The 22,553-nt window shown below is 37.2% G+C and overlaps 1 protein-coding gene across 2 annotated transcripts in view; it reads right to left on the bottom strand.

The window, feature by feature from the left end:
- The window catches only part of APOOL (apolipoprotein O like), a 126,502-nt gene that overhangs the window by 5,246 nt on the left and 98,703 nt on the right, over window positions 1-22,553 (bottom strand). For both annotated transcript variants that reach the window (XM_029241320.1, XM_029241319.1), the window contains exons 7-8: window positions 7,655-7,768; window positions 5,887-6,004 (exon numbers count right to left, since the gene is read on the bottom strand). In XM_029241320.1, coding sequence (XP_029097153.1) covers window positions 5,887-6,004; window positions 7,655-7,768 — 232 coding nt within the window. The remainder of the gene's footprint in view (window positions 1-5,886; window positions 6,005-7,654; window positions 7,769-22,553) is intronic.

The raw sequence follows: 22,553 nt of genomic DNA, 5'->3' as shown, positions 1-22,553 counted from the left end.
AATTCTCATATCAGACAAAATAGACTTTAAAATAAAGACTATTACAAGAGACAAAGAAGGACACTAAATAATGATCAAGGGATCAATCCAAAAAGAAGATATAACAATTGTAAATATCTATGCACCCAACATAGGAGCACCTCAATACATAAGGCAAATGCTAACAACCATAAAATGGAAATCAACAGTAACACAATAATAGTAGGCAACTTTAACATCTGACTTACACCAATGGACAGACATCATCCAAACCCAAAATAAAGGAAACACAAGCTTTAAATGACACAACAGACCAGATGGACTTAATTGATATTTATAGGACATTCCATCCAAAAACAACAGAATATACTTTCTTCTCAAGTGAACATGGAACATTCTCCAGGATAGATTACATCCTTGGTCACAAATCAAGCCTTGGTAAATTTAAGAAAATTGAAATTGTATCAAGCATCTTTTCTGACCACAACGCTATAAGACTAGATATCAATTACAGGAACAAATACAGTAAAAAATACAAATGGAGGGTAAACAATATGCTACTAAACAACCAAGAGATCACTGAAGAAATCAAAGAGGAAATAAAAAATTACCTAGAAATAAATGACAATGAAAACATGATGACCCAAAACCTACGGGATGCAGCAAAAGCAGTTCTAAGACAGAAGATTATAACAATACAATCCTACCTCAAGAAACAAGAAAAATCTGAAATAAACACAACCCTGGCTCTTCCGTAAAATGGGGCCTAGAGCAGTAACAATGTTAATTATTTATTTTTAGTATTCAACATAATGCACACAAAGTGGTACATACAATACCCTATGCATGGTAAGCAGGTAAGAACAATTTTTATATTTACTTTGTGACATAAGACTAAAAATATGTTTTTCACAAACTTGTTTTTATTTTAAATGTTTTTCAAACTCTGATTCATTTTGAAATGATTTTTTTTTACATTTGGAAGACACATCTTTTTTCCATAGAGGAATTTAATTTCCAGTTTTATGATTAAACTGAAGGGGAAAAATTTACATACAGTTATTTATTTTACACCTACCTTTTCATAAACAGTTTCTGCTTTATGAACTGGGATAGACCTATATGTAATTTCACCACTAAGTATATTTTAAAAACAGCCAGATCTTAAATAATCACTATCTATGACATTAATACAGTTCTCCACAGACAGATTTTTAACCTGGGATCCCTTTGGGGGAGGGAGGTCTGTGGATAGAATTCATGTGATCTATGAAGTCGAATGGGGAAAATTTGTCTTTATTTTCATTAACCGTTGACTGAAGATGAACGTTTTCTTCGATAATGAATGCAGGCAACAAACCACAATACTATTCATGGTACCTTAGACTTTGCCACTAATAGAAATCACAGATAACCACGCTGCAGTTGCAGATATCTTGAAATATTTACACTTACTACTACTTCAAAATTATAGCCTTAATCAGATATGTTGTTAGATACTGTTGATTAACACAATTAAGGAAGCTCATACATTACTATGTATTTTAGTTTATGCATTTAAAACATTCTGAGAAGGGGTCTGTAGCACACAGAAAAGGTTAAGCTTAGTGGTTCTGTCTGCTTCTTTCCCAAATGCATCTTTACTGCCACCTGGTGGAAGCCTTTGCTCAGTACAAGTGAAAAGTATACTACGAAATAGTTTAATCAATGTCTTTTTTTAATCAAACAGACATACTATAGTAAGCATTGACAAATAGTTATTTTATGTAAGTCTGAATGTGTCTAATTTTCTTAACAATGTCAACCAATTGACTAAGTTTTCTAACACTTCTACTCACTACCTTAATTTATATTCTTGTCCAAAATATGGTCAAAGGGTCAGATCACCTAAATTTGAAAGGCTCCTTTGCCTTTAGAGCTACACCTCTCAAAATTTGTTGAAAGGCTTCAAATTTTTAGTTTATCCATAGCTTATGTCAGATATTATTAACTAGAGGAACGTGCATAGAGAATTCCCTGAGGAGCTTTTCCTAAAATCCACCTGCTTGGAGGCCTCACCTCTGGAGATTCTGATTTATAATTCTTGTTAGAGTGAATTTTAGAAAAAAAAAAAAACTCAAGAAATTGTGATGTGGATCCCTCTGGTTTAGAACCATTCAACCTAGGTCATTTGATTTCTGCCTTTTTTTTTAAAGGGTCATCTCATGCTTTTCTGAGTAATTAAGGATTATATCTTTCCTCTTAGAAATTTCTTCATCCCTTTTGATCCAGGGCTCTCTGTCCTCCCAAAGAATTACCAATCATAAAAACTCTTCTTGAATCTCAATCCCCTAATCATTGTAATGATTTTCTTTGTACTTTATCATATTTAAATCTCTAATGAAAAACAATTTATGCTTAGCTTTTTTTTAGTAGACTTTAAAAAAAGCTGGTGTTATACAAACAGGAAAGGAATAAAGATATTTAAAGTTATAAAACAGCAATGAATTATTATCTCAAATAGCCATTAGGTGTTATCTGTTCACTGATAATTTAGTTCACGTCTTATCTCATTTATATTTTAAGCAAGTTAGGTACAAAAAAAATAGGACAGATCACTAATAAATTGCTGAGTGAAGTTACGAATGTTAGAGATTCTATTTTTGTTTCTTTTGTATAAAATTGGGATGATATTCAGTATTCAGCTTTTCAGTAACTGAAACACTAAAAGATATTAGTCATTGCAAAGTAGTTTCACATGCTGTTCTATTCTTTCCAATCTTTTTTCTCTCTGTACTTCAGTTTGGCTATTTTTTATTGTTCTGTATTTGAGTTCGTTATTTCTGTCCTCTTTTTATATATGATCTGCTATTAAACCCATCCAATGACCTCATAATTTCATGTACTGTATTTTTCACATCTAGAATATCCACTTGATTTTTTAATAGATTTCAACTTGCTGTGAAATTCTCCATCTTTTTATCCATTTTGTTCATCACGTTTTCCATTTGACATATTAGTAATAGTTAAAGTGCTTTTCTGCTAATTTCAATATTTAGATCACCTGTGGGTCTGCTGTTATTTTTTTTTCTCTTTTGTTAGTCACATCTTCCTGCCTCTTTGCATGACTAGTATTTTATTTGTATGGTGGACACCGTGTAAAAAAGAACTGAAGAAGCTCCAGATGATATCATCGGCCAGAGGGGGGACCCTTTTCCTCTTTTAGGAAGGGTGAAGTACTTATCATCTCACTCCAATCAGGCACTGAGCTGAGCTGCAGTTATAGTAAGAGTCAGTCAACCTCTGGTTCCTCCCTCCTCCTCAGGTATGATACTCTCTAGCTTCTGATTGACAGCCTGAGTTTCTGTCTCCCTCACACTAAAAGACTGTAGGAAATTTGGTTTTGCCCTTCAGGGTTTTGAGTTTGACTATTTAGTGTTATGACTTATAAAATAATCTGGGAAATATCAAGAGGGGAAGATGAGTCATGTATATATGGCACACATCATCCCTCTAATACAGAAATCAGCAAACTTTGTTTGCACAGGGCCAAAGTAAACATTTTCAACTTTGTAAACCATAAGGTCTCCATCACAACCACTCAACTCTGCCATTTTAGGGTGAAAGCAGCCACAGACAAGACAATACACAATGAGTGTGGCTGTGTTCCAATAAGACTTTATTTATTTATGGACACTGGAATTTGAATTTCATACAATTTTAACTTGTCATGAAATATTTTTATTTTGATTTTTAAACTATTTTAATCACATAGGAACCATTTGTGAAATGTACAAAAATAGTCCGTGAGCCAGGGTCCATAGTTTGCCAACCTCTGAGAGGGACATTAATCTTGTGAGACTGTGAGAGATTTCATTCTGCTTTCATCAGATTTTGAATAGGTCCATGTCACCAAATTTCCGAATTTGTGATTCCCAAAATAAGTTATTGGCATAAATGTATATGGATGATAGAGAATAATCAAACTCATATTCAGAGCCATGATATATAGTTGGACAGTACACCCAATTTATTCTGTATGGTGAGAAGTGGTGGCCATGGCTAAGTTCCCTAGCTAAGTAATGTGCTCCCAAAGTGTGCTCAATGACAATAAATTTATCGGCAAAATGGCTAATTACTCTAGGCCAATGATAATGATATCTTCTAACACTTACTGAGAACTTAGTATGTGCTTGACATTGTACTTTTTGCTTTACATGCAATATCTCATTTAATCCTCACAACAAGCATGTCAGAAAAACACTATTATTGTCCTCCTTTTACAGATGAGGAGACCAAGGCTTGAGGTATTAGATAACTTGCCCCAGGCAATAAAACTAGTAAATGTTGGATTTAGGATTCAGATCCAGGTTCTATTCTAAAACCTGTACTCATAATCACTACTGTTTTCTGTGTCTTGGACCTTTGGGATTGCATATGAAATGTGGAAATAGTCTCAAGGGTCTCAAGTATAATCAAATCTGAATACTATACAAGGATGAATAGTACTGGGTATTTCTCTCTTCTACATGTCTCCTTAGAATGCTTTTCATATACCACATTACCCATGACAGGCAGGCAAAATGTTCCAGAATCCAGATATGTGAAGAAAAGACATTGGCTGGGGATGGTTTGGTCCCATTGTGAAGCTGCAACACCTCCACAAAGATCTCTGGAGTTGACAGGCATTTAGAGAAATGACCAGATATATTATATGCCTATGGGAATACGATCAACTGGGGATTACTCAGAGAGAGTCTAAAAACCGTATAACTTACCTTGATTAGAAAGGAGACGTGACAGGAAATAGTAAAACTCAAATCAGGTTTACTCAGTGACAGCTTTTATAAAGATTAAGTAAGAGAGGAGGAGGCTGAAATTAGAGACTAAACTCTGGCTTTAAATTAGATAATCTATATGCAATGGAAAGAGCTGGGACTTTGGTGTCAGTAATATCTAGACTATAAACACAACTCTATTCATAAACTATAATTTTGGGCAAGTTACTTAAGCTCCCTGAGTCTCAGTCTCTTTATCATAAAACAATTATAATTACATATATACCAGAGGTTTTTTTTTTTGCTTTTTGGGAGAGGATTGAATAACATAACATACTAACAGTTCTTTGCACCACAGTAGTTGCTCAGTAAAGGGGAGATATTTTCATTATTCCCTAATTCTCTACCTCTGAGTTGGTCCTATTTCCTTTGTAATAAGACAACTTAATACATAGTACCATTTACTTGGTATAGATAAACAAACCTACATAAACCAGTGACTGGTGAGTTTATGTGAATACACTACTGAAATGGTACTAAACACTCTGTTACTTTCTTTTTGATCACAGTAAAACCATGGTAGTATTTGCCTAGGAAGTATAATTGTCACTATTTGGTCCCACAAAGTATTAATTGCCTGTATCTAATACTAGCAAAGATATTAATATTATATAACTTGTGTTATTTTTATTATTTGATGCTGAAAGTTCTTAGTATCTAAACTAAACTGATGGTAGAAGAGAGGATTGATAGGGGTAGATAGCACAAGAAATGGAAACCTGATATTTCTTCTATGTAGATGTGACTCGTCATAGCCTGTAAACTGGTAGAATCCAGAAAGACACATTTTCCTCCACCTGATTAAAAATCTCACATCTATAAATTGATTAAATGCTTCACTCACCCAACCAGCCAGTGCTATTATTCTCTACTCCCATATGCCAAGAACTATGTTATGAGCTATGTGGCAATTAGAAAAAGTTCCACGTATCTGAGTACCTCATAACCTAAAAAGATACACAGACTACATATATGAGAAAGACAAAACATTTATGAGGAAAACACATAAATAAGTTCAAACTACTAATTATAATACTATAAAATTATTTAAGAAAAGAATGAAAACAAAATTGAATTATTCCAAACAAACCTGAGGTGGATTCTGATTTGGTCTTTGTTTCAGAGCTGAGTTCTGTTGACAAAGGCACTGAATGTTTCAGGTTGTGAGTTGTTTTTGCAGGTATTTCTATTTCATCAGAGCTTCCTAGCTGTTTACCAAAAAGGATTTTTCTTTCATAAGTAAATCATTTTACTAAAAGAATAAAATATCTTAAAAAATTATAGCATGTGTCTTTATTCCTGTCTTACCCCTAGGTTCTTCATGACACTTTTTCCCTTAAATTCCATATATATGTGTTAGCATACGGTATTTGTCTTTCTCTTTCTGACTTACTTCACTCTGTATGACAGACTCTAGGTCTATCCACCTCACTACAAATAGCTCAAGACCTACTAGAGAATGGACTTGAGGATATGGGGAGGGGGAAGGGTAAGCTGTGACAAAGTGAGAGAGTGGCATGGACATATATACACTACCAAACATAAAATAGATAGCTAGTGGGAAGCAGCCGCATAGCACAGGGAGATCAGCTCAGTGCTTTGTGACCGCCTGGAGATCAGCTCAGTGCTTTGTGACCGCCTGGAGGGGTGGGATAGGGAGGGTGGGAGGGAGGGAGACGCAAGAGGGAAGAGATATGGGAACATAGGTATATGTATAACTGATTCACTTTGTTATAAAGCAGAAACTAACACACCATTGTAAAGCAATTATACTCCAATAAAGATGTAAAAAAAAAAGATTTTATAAAACCTTCCTCAAAATAGAAATAGCCATAAGGAAAGTTGTAGCATGCTAATGATACAGTACTGTAAATCAAAATGCAATTAGTAATAAGGCCATACATAACTTAGTTACAAACTGACTTTCTTTTGCTAATTGATTTTATGTCAATCTTGAGTTTAAATGCTATGTATCAGGGACTGAAAATTAATACGAATGCTATCTTTACAATGTATGTGCTATAATAGTTCTTGCTGCCCTATTCCTAATACAAAGCATGAAATGTTCTCAAGTTTGAGAGTATTGGTGTCATAGGAAACATGATTAAAACTAATCAATAAGGAACTATGAAATAATCTTCTATATAAGTTCAAACAGTCTGTTTTTGGTTGATTGTTAAGAATATAATTCTGTCTTTAAGCAATAACATGTAATATGTGATTTCCACATTTTTATAAGAAAACAAACTCTTTGTTGCTTAACTCATCAAAATTCTAGTTGTGAAAATTGATTTAATGGCATAATTCCTAAATGAATTTATTTTTATAGATATCCAAAATTTCATCTTAAAATCAAACCAGAACACGAAAAATCTAGACCTCATTGCTTAGTCCATAATTAATATTAATATTGCTTCCAGTGAAATGGGCTTTATGTTATGTTGTTGACTAGAATGGAAGATGTTATGATTAAGGACTCTATTCATATATTGTTGCCAAGAATATCATACACACTTTACAAAGACCTAACAGCAACATATGTCTTAGGACTTAACTCTAGGAAAACCTGTTTCTCTTCTAAGCAGTCATTTTTAGTTTTTTTCATATTACTATATACAAAATTAAGAAAATTATTATTTTTTTCATTTACTATGTATTAGGCACTATTCTTTGTACTAGGTATGTAATAAAACATTGAATTTTCACAGAAAAATAAAGAAAATTATAGCATGCAAAGGTAGTATATTCCTTCATCTCTTTTCAATCCATCCTTGACTTCTGTCTAGGAGTCTCATTACAAGCTAAAACCCACCCAAACAAAACTCAAAATCTACTTTTTTGGTCCATTTAAACTCTACCTTAGTTTTTTCTTTAGGTTCAGGAAGTGACTCTTTTTTGTTGTTTTTTGTCCACAATGATTTAACTGCTTCATAAATCTGCTGGCTTGTAGCATATGTCTTTTTCCCAGTTACCTAATTAAAACAAAAAGTGAGTCAAATAATACACACTTTTAAAAGTTAAAATAACAAATACTAAAAAATTTACATCTGGTATTTTATAAGAACACCCAGGTCAGAATCAATAATAAAGATATAAATCTCTAGATCATGAGAACACAAAGCCTCATTTTCTATATCTTATATGAAAAATTATTTGCCTCATGTAAAAGGCTAAAATATATATATTTAGTACAACACCAAGAGTGAATCCTAATGTAAACTGTGGACTTTGGGTGATAATGATGTGTCAGTGTAGGCTAATCAATTGTAAAATAATTAGGAGACTCATTAGCGCAGTAGGTAGTGCACAGCCTCATAACTGTAAAAAATGTATCCCTCTGGTGAAGATGTTGATAACGGAGGAGGCTACGCATGTGTGGGTGCAGGGGGTGTACCAGAAATCTCTGTACTTTCTCCTTAATTTTGTCGTGAATCTAAAAGTACTCTAAAAAATTAATAAAGTCTTAAAAATGTATAGTTTGCATTCACACTGTAACGTGAATTTAAAACTCTGTTTAACAGGAGTTTGGGAAAGACAGTTTGAGATAACAAACAGCTGACTGAGAAAAAGATTTTAAGATGCTAAAAAGTTAATGCTTTTGCTTAAATTTTTATGTTGCTTTCTCCAATCACAAAGAAAAACAATTAATGTATTTCTCTAGAGAATAATACTTTTTTGGTAGAAACGTGAAATAAACAATGAACTACAAACACACTAAAGCAGAGGCTAGGATGCTAACTGAATTCCTGAAGCTGCTATTATTTTCATTCATATCTCTTTTCCTTTGGAAAAAATCTCTTTCTGATTCCTCCTTTCTATTCTTTTCCCACCCTTTTTTTTTTATCGTTAAAGTAATGTTAATAGCTATTGATTTCTCAAACTTTAAAGAGGTTTTGAGGCGCTTTCTAGTTTTACACTTTCTATAAACATAAATTTTTAAAAACTATGTTTTTCTTCCTTAAATAGAAATATTTTTATTATTTTTGCTAAGTATATATCTATACTTAAGAAAAATCAGTCAATCCACTAGTAATGAAAGTCCTCTTCCTCCTCTCAGTGTAACCTTTGTTAACAACTGTACGGATATTCTTCTTGAATTTTTACTCTTTTATGTTCATTATATATGCACACACATAGCATTTTAAAACAAACAGAATGTTGATACTTATACATCTACCAAAGGGATGATGTAGATCTATATGCACTGACATGGATAGAAATCCATGATGAACCACTGAATTGCAAAAAAGAGAAGAATAGATTACCAACTACAATCTCAATTATGTTTTAAATTAACATTGAAAATAAACTGCCCACACATACACTTTTTTTCCTTTTTAAACACAAATGGAGTCACGTGATACATATTGAGGTGTGATTTTTTAAAAGCTTAACAATATGTCACAGAGATGTTTCCATATCAGTTTATATGCCAGTAGATCTGCTTCTAACAGCCACACAGCTAGTATTCTATATGGATACATCACAATTCGTTTAACAAATCCCCTATTGATGGGCATATGGGCATTATGACTTGTTTAACAAATCCCTTGTTGATGGGCATACGGAATACTTCCCTTTTTATCCTGGCAATTATAAGCCTGCTGTAATTAGCACCCTTACACAAATAACTGGGACCATATACTGTTGTGGTATTTCCTTGGAAAAATTTCTAGATGGGAAATATCTGGATTAAAGATTATATACATTTTAATTTTTGATAATATTGCCACATTGCCTCTAGAAAGTCAGTGCTATCCTGTAGCAATTTACACTCCCACCAAGAGTATATATGTTTTCCAACCCCATTTACCAGCAGAAGTGTTATGATTTTTTTAAATCTTTGTCAAATGGAAAGGCTAAAAAACAGTATCTAAATGATTATTTAAATTTTCATTTATTTGATTGCTGATGAAGTTAAGCATCTTTCATATATTAGGCCATTTATGTTTCTTATTTTGTGGAATGCTTGTTCATATACTTAATTTTCATAGAGGGCATTCATCCTTTTCCTATCGATTTATAGAAGTGTTTAATATATGGAAGGATATTATTTAATCCTTTGTTAATATGTTGCAAATAGGTCTTCCAGTTTTTCATTTATCCATTTACTTTGTATACAGTATACTGTAGTCAACAGAAATGTATCACTTTGATGTAGTAAAGTATATTCATTTTTCTTCTTCGATGGCTTCTGGATTGTGTTTTGCTTAAGAAAGCCTTTCCTATCTTAAGATTACACAAAAATTCCTCTTTTCTCGTCTAACATTTTATAGCATTATATTTTATCATTAGATCTTTATTCCACCTGCAATTTATTTTTGCATGATATTTAGTAAACGTCTAAGTATTTTTCCAAAAAACCAATTATTCCAACACATTTCTTGAAGAGTCCATCTTTTCTTTCTTTTTTTTTTTTCTGATTCCCAGTTAAGTTTACTATCTTTTTTCTTTTAAATATCTTTATTGGAGTATAATTGCTTTACAATAGTGTGTTAGTTTCTGCTTTATAACAAAGTGAATCAGCTATACATACACATATGTTCCCATATCTCTTCCCTCTTGCGTCTCCCTCCCTCCCACCCTCCCTATCCCACCCCACTAGCTAAACCACCGAGCTGATCTACCGGTGCTATGCAGATGCTTCCCACTAGCTATCTATTTTATGTTTCGTAGTGTGTATATGTCCATGCCATTCTCACACTTTGTCACAGCTTACCCTTCACCCTCCCCATATCTTCAAGTCAATTCTCTAGTAACTCTGTGCCTTTATTCCCATCTTACCCCTAGGTACCTCATCACCTTTTTTTTTTTTTCCTTAGATTCCATATATATGTGTTAGCATACGGTATTTGTTTTTCTCTTTCTGACTTACTTCACTCTGTATGACAGTCTCTAGGTCCATCCACGTAACTACAAATAACCCAGTTTCATTCCTTTTTATGGCTGAATAATATTCCACTGTAAACATGTGCCACACCTTCTTTATCCATTCATCTGTTGATGGACACTTAGGTTGCTTCCATGTCCTGGCTATTGTAAATAGAGCTGCAATGAACATTTTGGTACATGACTCTTTTTGAATTATGGTTTTCTCAGGGTATATGCCCAATAGTGGAATTGCTGGGTCGTATGGTAGTTCAATTTTTAGTTTTTTAAGGAACCTGCATACTGTTCTCCATAGTGCCTGTATCAATTTACACTCTCACCAACAGTGCAAGAGGGTTCCCTTTTCTCCACACCCTCTCCAGCATTTATTGTTTCTAGATTTTCTGATGACGGCCATTCTGACCGGTGTGTAAAAATATATCACTGTAGTTTTGATTTGCATTTCTCTAATGGTTAATGATGTTGAGCATTCTTTCATGTGCTTGTTGGCAATCTGTATATCTTCTTTGGAAAAATGTCTATTTAGGTCTTCTGCCCATTTCTGGACTGGGTTGCTTGCTTTTTTGTTATTGAGCTGCATGAGCTGCTTGTAAATTTTGGAGATTAATCCTTGGTCAGTTGCTTCATTTGCAAATATTTTCTCCCATTCTGAGTGTTGTCTTTTGGTCTTGTTTATGGTTTCCTTTGCTATGCAAAAGCTTTTAAGTTTCATTAGTTCACATTTGTTTATTTTTGTTTTTATTTCCATTTCTCTAGGAGGTGGGTCAAAAAGGATCTTGCTGTGATTTATGTCATAGAGTGTTCTGCATATGTTTTCCTATAAGAGTTTGATAGTGTCTGGCCTTATATTTAGGTCTTTAACCCATTTTGAGTTTATTTTTGTGTAAGGTGTTAGGGAATGTTCTAATTTCATTTTTTTTTTTTTTTTTTTGCGGTACTGGGGCCGCTCACTGTCGTGGCCTCTCCCGCTGTGGAGCACAGGCTCCGGACGTGCAGGCTCAGCAGCCATGACTCATGGACCCAGCGGCTCCGCGGCATGTGGGATCTTCCCAGACTCAGGCACAAATCCGTGTCCCCTGGATCAGCAGGCGGACGCTCAACCACTGTGCCACCAGGGAAGCCCTAATTTCATACTTTTACATGTACCTGTCCAGTTTTCCCAGCACCACTTATTAAAGAGGCTGTCCTTTCTCCACTATACATTCCTGCCTTCTTTATCAAAGATAAGGTGACCATATGTGCGTGGGTTTATCTCTGGGCTTTCTATCCTGTTCCATTGATCTATCTTTCTGTTTCTGTGCCAGTACCATACTGTCTTGATTACAGTAGCTTTGTAGTATAGTCTAAAGTCTGGTAGTCTGATTCTTCCAGCTCTGTTTTTTGTTCTCAACATTGTTTTGGCTATTCGGGGTCCTTTGTGTTTCCATACAAATTGTGAAATTTTTTGTTCTAGTTCTGTGAAAAATGCCAGTGGTAGTTTGATAGGGATTGCATTGAATCTGTAGATTGCTTTAGGTAGTAGAGTCATTTTTACAATGTTGATTCTTCCAGTCCAAGAACATGGTATATCTCTCCATCTGTTTGTATCACCTTTAGTTTCTTTCATCAGTGTCTTATAATTTTCTGCATACAGCTCTTTCATCTCCATAGGTAGGTTTATTCCTAGATATTTTACTCTTTTTTTTGCAGTGGTAAATGGGAGTGTTTTCTTAAATTCACTTTCATATTTTTCATCATTAGTATATAGGAATGCCAGAGATTTCTGTGCATTAATTTTGTATCCTGCTACTTTACCAAATTCATTAATTAGCTCTAGTAGCTTTCTGGTAGCACCTTTAGGATTCTCAATGTATAGTATCATGTCACCTGCAAACAGTGACAGCTTTACTTCTTTTTTTTTAGCTTTTTTTTTTTAACACCTTTATTGGGGTATAATTGCTTTACAATGGTGTGTTAGTTTCTGCTTTATAACAAAGTGAATCAGTTATACTTATACATATGCTCCCATATGTCTTCCCTCTTGCGTCTCCCTCCCTCCCACCCTCCCTATCCCACCCCTCCAGGCTGTCACGAAGCACCAGGCCAATATCCCTGTGCCATGCGGCTGCTTCCCACTAGCTATCTACCTTACTACGTTTGTTAGTGTGTATATGTCCATGACTCTCTCTCACCCTGTCACAGCTCACCCTTCCCCCTCCCCATATCCTCATGTCCGTTCTCCAGTAGGTCTGTGTCTTTATTCCTGTCTTACCCCTAGGTTCTTCATGACATTTTTTTTTCTTAAATTCCATATATATGTGTTAGCATACGGTATTTGTCTTTCACTTTCTGACATACTTCACTCTGTATGACAGACTCTAGGTCTATCCACCTCACAACAAATAGCTCAATTTCATTTTTTTTTATGGCTGAGTAATATTCCATTGTATATATGTGCCACATCTTCTTTATCCATTCATCCGATGATGGGCACTTAGGTTGTTTCCATCTCTGGGCTATTGTAAATACAGCTGCAATGAACATTTTGGTACATGACTCTTTTTGAATTATGGTTTTCTCAGGGTATATGCCCAGTAGTGGGATTGCTGGGTCATATGGTAGTTCTATTTGTAGTTTTTTAAGGAACCTCCATACTGTTCTCCATAGTGGCTGAACCAATTCACATTCCCACCAGCAGTGCAAGAGTGTTCCCTTTTCTCCACACCCTCTCCAGCATTTATTGTTTCTAGATTTTTTGATGATGGCCATTCTGACTGGTGTGAGATGATATCTCATTGTAGTTTTGATTTGCATTTCTCTAATGATTAATGATGTTGAGCATTCTTTCATGTGTTTGTTGGCAGTCTGTATATCTTCTTTGGAGAAATGTCTATTTAGGTCTTCTGCCCATTTTTGGATTGGGTTGTTTGTTTTTATGTATTGAGCTGCATGAGTTGCTTGTATGTTTTGGAGATTAATCCTTTGTCAGTTGCTTCATTAGCAAATATTTTCTCCCATTTTGAGGGTTGTCTTTTGGTCTTGTTTATGGTTTCCTTTGCTGTGCAAAAGCTTTGAAGTTTCATTAGGTCCCATTTGTTTATATTTGTTTTTATTTCCATTACTCTAGGAGGTGGGTCAGAAAGGATCTTGCTGTGATTTATGTCATAGAGTGTTCTGCCTATGTTTTCCTCTAAGAGTTTGATAGTTCCTGGCCTTACATTTAGGTCTTTAATCCATTTTGAGCTTATTTTTGTGTATGGTGTTAGGGAGTGATCTTATCTCATACTTTTACATGTACCTGTCCAGTTTTCCGACCACCACTTAGTGAAGAGGCTGTCCTTGCTCCACTGTACATTTCTGCCACCTTTATCAAAGATAAGGTGTCCATATGTGCCTGGGTTTATCTCTGGGCTTTCTATCCTGTTCCATTGATCTATCTTTCTGTTTTTGTGCCAGTACCATACTGTCTTGATTACTGTAGCTTTGTAGTATAGTCTGAAGTCAGGGAGCCTGATTCCTCCAGCTCCCTTTTTCGTTCTCAAGATTGCTTTGGCTATTCGGGGTCTTTTGTGTTTCCATACAAATTGCGAAATTCTTTGTTCTAGTTCTGTGAAAAATGCCAGTGGTAGTTTGATAGGAATTGCATTGAATCTATAGATTGCTTTGGGTAGTAGAGTCATTTTCACAATGTTGATTCTTCCAACCCAAGAACATGGTATATCGCTCCATCTATTTGTATCATCTTTAATTTCTTTCATCAGTGTCTTATAATTTTCTGCATACAGGTCTTTTGTCTCCTTAGGTAGGTTTATTCCTAGATATTTTATTCTTTTTGTTGCAATGGTAAATGGGAGTGTTTTCTTGATTTCACTTTCAGATTTTTCATCATTAGTATATAGGAATGCCAGAGATTTCTGTGCATTAATTTTGTATCCTGCTACTTTACCAAATTCATTGATTAGCTCTAGTAGTTTTCTGGTAGCATCTTTAGGATTCTCTATGTATAGTATCATGTCATCTGCAAACAGTGACAGCTTTACGTCTTCTTTTCCGATTTGGATTCCTTTTATTTCCTTTTCTTCTTTGATTGTTGTGGCTAAAACTTCCAAAACTATGTTGAATAAGAGTGGTGAGAGTGAGCAACCTTGTCTTGTTCCTGATCTTAGTGGAAATGCTTTCAGTTTTTCACCATTGAGGATGATGTTTGCTGTGGGCTTGTCATATATGGCCTTTATTATGTTGAGGAAGGTTCCCTCTATGCCTACTTTCTGCAGGGTTTTTTATTATAAATGGGTGTTGAATTTTGTCAAAAGCTTTCTCTGCATCTATTGAGATGATCATATGGTTTTTCTCCTTCAGTTTCTTAATATGGTTTATCACATTGATAGATTTGTGTATATTGAAGAATCCTTGCATTCCTGGAATAAACCCCACTTGATCATGGTGTATGATCCTTTTAATGTGCTGTTGGATTCTGTTTGCTAGTATTTTGTTGAGGATTTTTGCATCTATGTTCATCAGTGATATTGGCCTGTAGTTTTCTTTCTTTGTGACATCCTTGTCTGGTTTTGGTATCAGGGTGATTGTGGACTCGTAGAATGAGTTTGGGAGTGTTCTTCCCTCTGCTATATTTTGGAAGAGTTTGAGAAGGATAGGTGTTAACTGCTCTCTAAATGTTTGACAAAATTCGCCTTTGAAGCCATCTGCGCCTGGGCTTTTGTTTGTTGGAAGACTTTTAATCACAGTTTCAATTTCAGTGTTTGTGATTGGTCTGTTCATATTTTCTATTTCTTCCTTGTTCAGTCTCAGTAGGTTGTGCATTTCTAAGAATTTGTCCATTTCATCCAGGTTTCCATTTTACTGGCATAGAGTTGCTTGTAGTAATCTCTCATGATCCTTTCTATTTCTGCAGTGTCAGTTGTTACTTCTTTTTAATTTCTAATTCTATTGATCTGAGTCTTCTCCGTTTTTTTCTTGATGAGTCTGGCTAATGGTTTTTCAATTTTGTTTATCTTGTAAAGGAACCAGCTTTTAGTTTTATTAATATTTGCTATCATTTCCTTCATTTCTTTTTCATTTATTTTTGCTGTGATGTTTATGATTTCTTTCCGTCTCCTAACTTTGGGTTTTGTTTGTTCTTTTTTCTCTAATTGCTTTAAATGCAAGGTTAGGTTGTTTATTTGAGATTTTTCCTGTTTGTTAAGGTAGCATTGTGTTGCTATAAACTTCCCTCTTAGAACTGCTTTTGCTGTATCCCATAAGTTTTGGGTCATTGCGTCTCCATTGTCATTTGTTCCCATGTACTTTTTAATTTCCTCTTTGATTTCATCAGTGATCACTCGGTTATTAAGTAGTGTACTGTTTAGCCTCAATGCGTTTGTATTTTTTACAGATCTTTTCCTGTAATTTATATCTAGTCTCATAGCGTTGTGGTTGGAAGAGTTACTTGATATGATTTCAATATTCTTAAATTTACCAAGGCTTGATTTGTGACTCAAGATATGATCTATCCTGCAGAATGTTCCATGAGCACTTGAGAAAATTGTGTATTCTGTTGTTTTTGGATGGAATGTCCTATAAATATCAATTAAGTCCATCTTGTTTAATGTATCATTTAAAGCTTGTGTTCCTTTTTCATTTTCATTTTGGATGATCTGTCCATTGGTGAAAGTGGGGTGTTAAAGTCCCCTACTATGAATGTATTACTGTTGATTTCCCCTTTTATGGCTGTTAGTATTTGCCTTATGTATTGAGGTGCTCCTATGTTCGGTGCCTGAATATTTAAAATTGTTATATTTTCTTCTTGGATCTATCCCTTGATCATTATGTTGTGTCCTTCTTTGTCTCTTGTAATAGTATTTATTTTAAAGTCTATTTTGTCTGATATGAGAATTGCTACTCCAGCTTTCTTTTGATTTCCATTTGCATGGAATATCTTTTTCCATCCCCTCACTTTCATTCTGTATGTGTCCCTGTGTCTGAACTGGGTCTCTTGTAAATAGCATATATACCGGTCTTGTTTTTGTATCCATTCAGCCAGTCTTTGTCTTTTGGTGGGAGCATTTAATCCATTTACATTTAAGGTAATTATCGATATGTATGTTCCTATACCCATTTTCTTAATTGTTTTGGGTTTGTTATTGTAGGTCTTTTCCTTCTCTTGTGTTTCTTGCCTAGAGGAGTTCCTTTAGCTTTTGTTGTAAAGTTGGTTTGGTGGTGCTGAAATCTCTCAGCTTTTGCTTGTCTGTAAAGGTTTTAATTTCTCCATCAACTCTGAATGAGATCCTTGTTGGTAGAGTAATCTTGGTTGCAGGTTTTTCTCCTTCATCACTTTAAATATGTCCTGCCACTCCCTTCTGGCTTGCAGAGTTTCTGCTGAAAGATCAGCTGTTAACCTTGTGGAGATTCCCTTGTGTGCTATTTGTTGTTTTTTCCCTTGCTGCTTTTAATGTGTCTTGTTTGTATTTAATTTTTGACAGTTTGATTAATATGTGTCTTGGTGTGTTTCTCCTTGGATTTATCCTGTATGGGACTCTCTATGCTTCCTGGACTTGATTAAATATTTCCTTTCCCATATTAGGGAAGTTTTCAACTATAATCTCTTCAAATATTTTCTCAGTCCCTTTCCTTTTCTCTTCTTCTTCTGGGACCCCTATAATTCAAATGTTCATGCATTTAATGTTCTCCCAGAGGTCTCTGAGACTGTCCTCAGTTCTTTTCATTCTTTTTTCTTTATTCTGCTCTGCAGTAGTTATTTCCACTATTTTATCTTCCAGGTCACTTATCCGTTCTTCTGCTGCAGTTATTCTGCTATTGATCCCTTCTAGAGTATTTTTAATTTCACTTATTGTGTTGTTCATCATTGCTTTTTTCCTCTTTAGTTCTTCTAGGTCCTTGTTAAAAGTTTCTTGTACTTTCTCTATTCTATTTCCAAGATTTTGGATAATCTTTACTATCATTTGTCTGAATTCTTTTTCAGGGTGACTGCCTATTTCCCCTTCATTTGTTAGGTTTGGTGGGTTTTTACCTTGCTCCTTCATTTGCTGTGTGTTTTCCTATCTTCTCATTTTGCTTATCTTACTGAGTTTGGGGTCTCCTTTTCGCAGGCTGCAGGTTCATAGTTCCCATTGTTTTTGGTGTCTGTCCCCAGTGGCTAAGGTTGGTTCAGTGGGTTTTGTAGGCCTCTTGGTGGAGGAGACTAGTGCCTGTGTTCTGGTGGATGAGGTTGGATCTTGTCTTTCTGGTGGGCAGGCCCATGTCTGGTGCTGTGTTTTGGGGTGTCTGTGGCCTTATTATAAATTTAGGCAGCCTCTCTGCTAATGGATGGGGCAGTGTTCCTGTCTTGCTAGTTGTTTGGCATATGGTGTGCAGCACTGTAGCTTGCTGGTCGTTGAATGATGCTGGGTCTTGTTGTTGAGATGGAGATCTCTGGGATATTTTCATCGTTTGATATTACATGGAGCTGGGAGGTCTCTGATGGACCACTGTCCTGAAGTTGGCTCTCCCACCTCAGAGGCACAGCACTGACTCTTGGCTGGGACACCAAGAGCCTTTCATACACATGGCTCAGAATAAAAGGGAGATAAAATAGAAAAAAAGAAAGAAAGAGGATAAAATAAAATAAAGTAAGATAAAATAAAGTTATTAAAATAAAAAATTATTAAGAAAAAAATTTTTTTAAGTAAAAAAGAAAAAAGAACGGACGGACAGGACCCTAGGACAAATAGGGAAAGCAAAGATATACAGACAAAATCTCTCACAGAAGCATACACATATACACTCACAAAAAGAGGAAAAGGGGAAAAATAATATGTTTTGCTCCCAAAGTCCACCTCCTCAATTTGGGATGATTCATTGTCTATTCAGGTATTCCACAGATGCTGGGTACATGAGGTTGATTGTGAAGCTTTAATCCACTGCTTCTGAGGCTGCTGGGAGAAATTTCCTTTTCTCTTCTTTGTTTGCACAGCTCCCGGGGTCCAGGTTTGGATTTGGCCCCGCCTTTGCATGTAGGTCACCTGAGGGCATCTGTTCTTTGCTCAGAGAGGGTGTGGTTAAAGGAGCAGCTGATTTGGCGGCTCTGGCTCACTCAGGTCAGGGGGGAGGGAGGGGTACAGTGTGCAGGGCGAGACTGCGGCAGCAGAGGCCAGTGTGTCGTTGCACCAGCCTGATGAGAGCCATGTGTTCTGCTGGGGAAGTTGTCCCTGGATCATGGGACCCTGGCAGCGGCGGGCTGCACAGGCTCCTGGGAGGGGAGGTGTGGATAGTGACCTGTTCTTGCACACAGGCTGCAGCAGTAGCCTTAGCGTCCCAGGCCCGTCTCTGGGGTCTGCGCCGATAGCCGCGGCTTGTGCCCGTCTCTGGAGCTCCTTTAAGCAGGGCTCTTAATCCCCTCTCCTCGTACACCATGAAACAAAGAGGGAGGAAAATGTCTCTTGCCTCTTCGGCAGTACAGACTTTTTCCCGGACTCCCTCCCGGCTAGCTGTGGCGCACTAGACCCCTTCAGTCTGTGTTCACGCAGCCAACCCCTGTCCTCTCCCTGCGATCCGAATGAAGCCCGAGCCTCAGCTTGCAGCCCCCGCCCGCCCCAGCAAGTGAGCAGACAAGCCTCTCCGGCTGGTGAGTGCTGGTCGGCACTGATCCTCTGTGTGGGAGCCTGCCCTCTTTGCCCTCTGCACCCGTTTCTGTGCTCTCGTCCACGGCTCTGAAGCTTCCCACTCCACCACTCGCAATCTCTGCACGTGAAGGGGCTTCCTAGTATGTGGAAACCTTTCCTCCTTCACAGCTCCCTCCCACTGGTGCAGGTCCCATCCCTATTCTTTCGTCTCTGTTATTTCTTTTTTCTTTTGCCCTACCCAGGTACGTGGGGAGTTTCTTGCCTTTTGGGAGGTCTGAGGTCTTCTGCCAGCATTCAGTGTGTGTTCTATACGAGCAGTTCCACGTGTAGATGTATTTCTGATGTATCTGTGGGGAGTAAGGTGATCTCTGCATCTTACTCTTCCACCATCTTCCTCTGCTTCTGTCCACCTTTTCTTTACACACTGATCTGAAATGCCACTTCTACCATACCCTCCCCCACCCTCCACCACGTATACGAAAATATACTCTACAAATTTGTTTTTGGACATTTTCTTTTGTTCTCTTGGTATATTTTATTATGTATGCTATAGCTTAGTATCGATCCCAATACATGGTACATGGACAACAAACTCTGGTTGAATGAATGTCACGTTTCCTCCAAATGCAGGAATTTTGTAAGAACCGAATTAAATATATAAATTTGAGAACATCTGCCATATTCCAATACTGAGTCCTTTCATCCAGACAAGACATATCACTAAACCTATTGAATTAAACAAAAATGCTGTTCAGTAAAGTTTAACAGTTTTTGAAATATATGTTTTAAAACATTATTTGATAAGTTTATTCCTAGATATTTTATAGTTTTCAAATACAGATTTTTTTGTTACTCTTTACATAAGTTAATAATGAAAATCTTGTGAGGAAAAAAATATAAAAAACAAAGAGTAATTCCATTTTGAAGTGTATTTCCAAAATAGTGAATAACTGGAGTGTGACTTTTATTTTTCAAAGAACCTTCTGGACTATCATTTTGTAACCTTTTTTACACCATAGACAATCTTGGACAATCTCTTGAAATGTATGAGCCATTTCCTTCTGAAAAATACACATATACCTTACATTGTTTTAAGAGACTTGTCTGATTAACTAAAGCTGTTTTAAAAATGTATAATAGGAGGAGCTTCAAGATGGCAGAAAAGTAAGACGCAGAGATCACCTTCCTCTCCACAAATACATCAGAAATACATCTAAATGTGGAACAACTCCTACAGAACACCTACGGAACGCTGGCAGAAGACCTCAGACCTCCCAAAAGACAAGAGACTCCCCACGCACCTGGGTAGGGTGAAAAAGAAAAAACAGACACAAAGAATAGGGATGGGACCTGCACCAGTGGGAGGGAGCCGTGAAGGAGGAAAGGTTTCCACACACCAGAAGTCCCTTCGTGGGTGGAGACTGCAGGTGGGGGAGGGGGGCAGCTTCAGAGCCATGGAGGAGAGCGCAGCAACAGGGATGCGGAGGGCAAAGTGGAGAGATTCCTGCACAGAGGATCAATGCCGACCAGCACTCACCAGCTGGAGAGGTTTGTCTGCTCATCCACCGGAGCGGGCAGGTGCTGGAAGCTGAGTTTCGGGCTTCAGAGGTCGGATCCCAGGGAGAGGACTGGGGTTGGCTGCGTGAACACAGCCTGAAGGGGGCTAGTGAGCCACAGCTAGCCGGGAGGGAGTCCGGAAAGAAGTCTGGAGCTGCTGAAGAGGCAAGATCCCTTTTCTTGCCACTTTGTTTTCTGGTGCGTGAGGAGAGGGGATTAAGAGCACTGCTTAAAGGAGCTCAAGAGACAGGCACGAGCTGCGACTATCAGCACGGACCCCAGAGAAGGGCATGAGACGCTAAACCTGCTGCTGCCGCCACAAAGAAGCCTGTGTGCAAGCACAGGTCACTCTCCACACCTCTCCTCCCGGGAGCCTGTGCAGGCCGCCACTGCCAGGGTCCCATGATTCAGGGACAACTTCCCCAGGAGAACACACGGCGAGCCTAAGGCTGGTGCAATGTTATGTTGGCCTCTGCTGCCGCAGGCTCACCCGGCATCTGTACCCCTGCCTCCCCCGGGCCTGAGCGAGCCAGAGCCCCCGAATCAGCTGCTCCTTTAACCCAGTCTTGTCTGAGCAAAGAACAGATGCCCTCAGGCGACCTACATGGAGGGGCAGATCCAAACCCAAAGCTGAACCCTGGGAGCTGTGGGAACAAAGAAGAGAAAGGGAAATCTCTCCCAGCAGCCTCAGAAGCAGCGGATTAAATCTCCACAATCAACTTGATGTACCCTGCATCTGTGGAATATCTGAATAGACAATGAATCATCCCAAATTGAGGAGGTGGACTTTGAGAACAATGATATATATATATTTTCCCTTTTTCTCTTTTTGTGAGTGTGTATGTGTATGCTTCTGTGGGTGATTTTGCCTGTATAGTTTTGCTTTTACCATTTGTCCTACGATTCTGTCTTCGTTTTTTTTCTTTTTTACTTTGAAAAATTTGTTTTTGTTAATTAGTTTTTACTGTTAATTTTAATAACTTTATTTTATTTTATATTAATTTATCTTCTTCTTTCTTTCTATTTTTTCTTCCTTTTATTCTGAGCTGTGTGTAGGACAGGCTCTTGGTGCTCCAACCAGGCATCAGGGCTGTGCCACTGAGGTGGGAGAGCCAAGTTCAGGACACTGGTCCACAAGAGACCTCCGAGATCTACGTAATATCAAATAGCGAAAATCTCCCAGAGATCTCCATCTCAATGGCAAGACTCAGCTCCACTCAACGACCAGCAAGCTACAGTGCAGGATACCCTATGCCAAACGACTAGCAAGACAGGAACATAAACCCATCCATTAGCAGAGAGGCTGCCTAAAATCATAATAAAGCCACAGACACCCCAAAACACATGACCAGATATGGACCTGCACACCAGAAGGACATGATCCAGCCTCATCAACCAGAACACAGGTACTAGTCCCCTCCACCAGGAAGCCTACACAACACACTTAACCAACCTTGACCACTGGGGACAGACACCAAAAACAACAGGAAGCACAAACTTGCAGCCTGCAAAAAGGAGACCACAAACACAGAATGTTAACCAAAATGAGAAGGCAGAGAAACACACAGCAGATGAAGGAGCAAGACAAAAACCCACCAGAGCAAAGTAATGAAGAGGAAGTAGGCAGTCTACCTGAAAAAGAATTCAGAATAATGATAGTAAAGATGATCCAAAACCTTGGATATAGAACAGAGAAAATATAAGAAACGTTTAA

The sequence above is a fragment of the Monodon monoceros genome, unplaced genomic scaffold (genome assembly GCF_005190385.1).
Source record: "Monodon monoceros isolate NGI ecotype Baffin Bay Population unplaced genomic scaffold, NGI_Narwhal_1 Super_Scaffold_22, whole genome shotgun sequence".
NCBI lineage: Eukaryota > Metazoa > Chordata > Mammalia > Artiodactyla > Monodontidae > Monodon > Monodon monoceros.
This window is presented reverse-complemented; position numbering and strand designations above follow the sequence as displayed.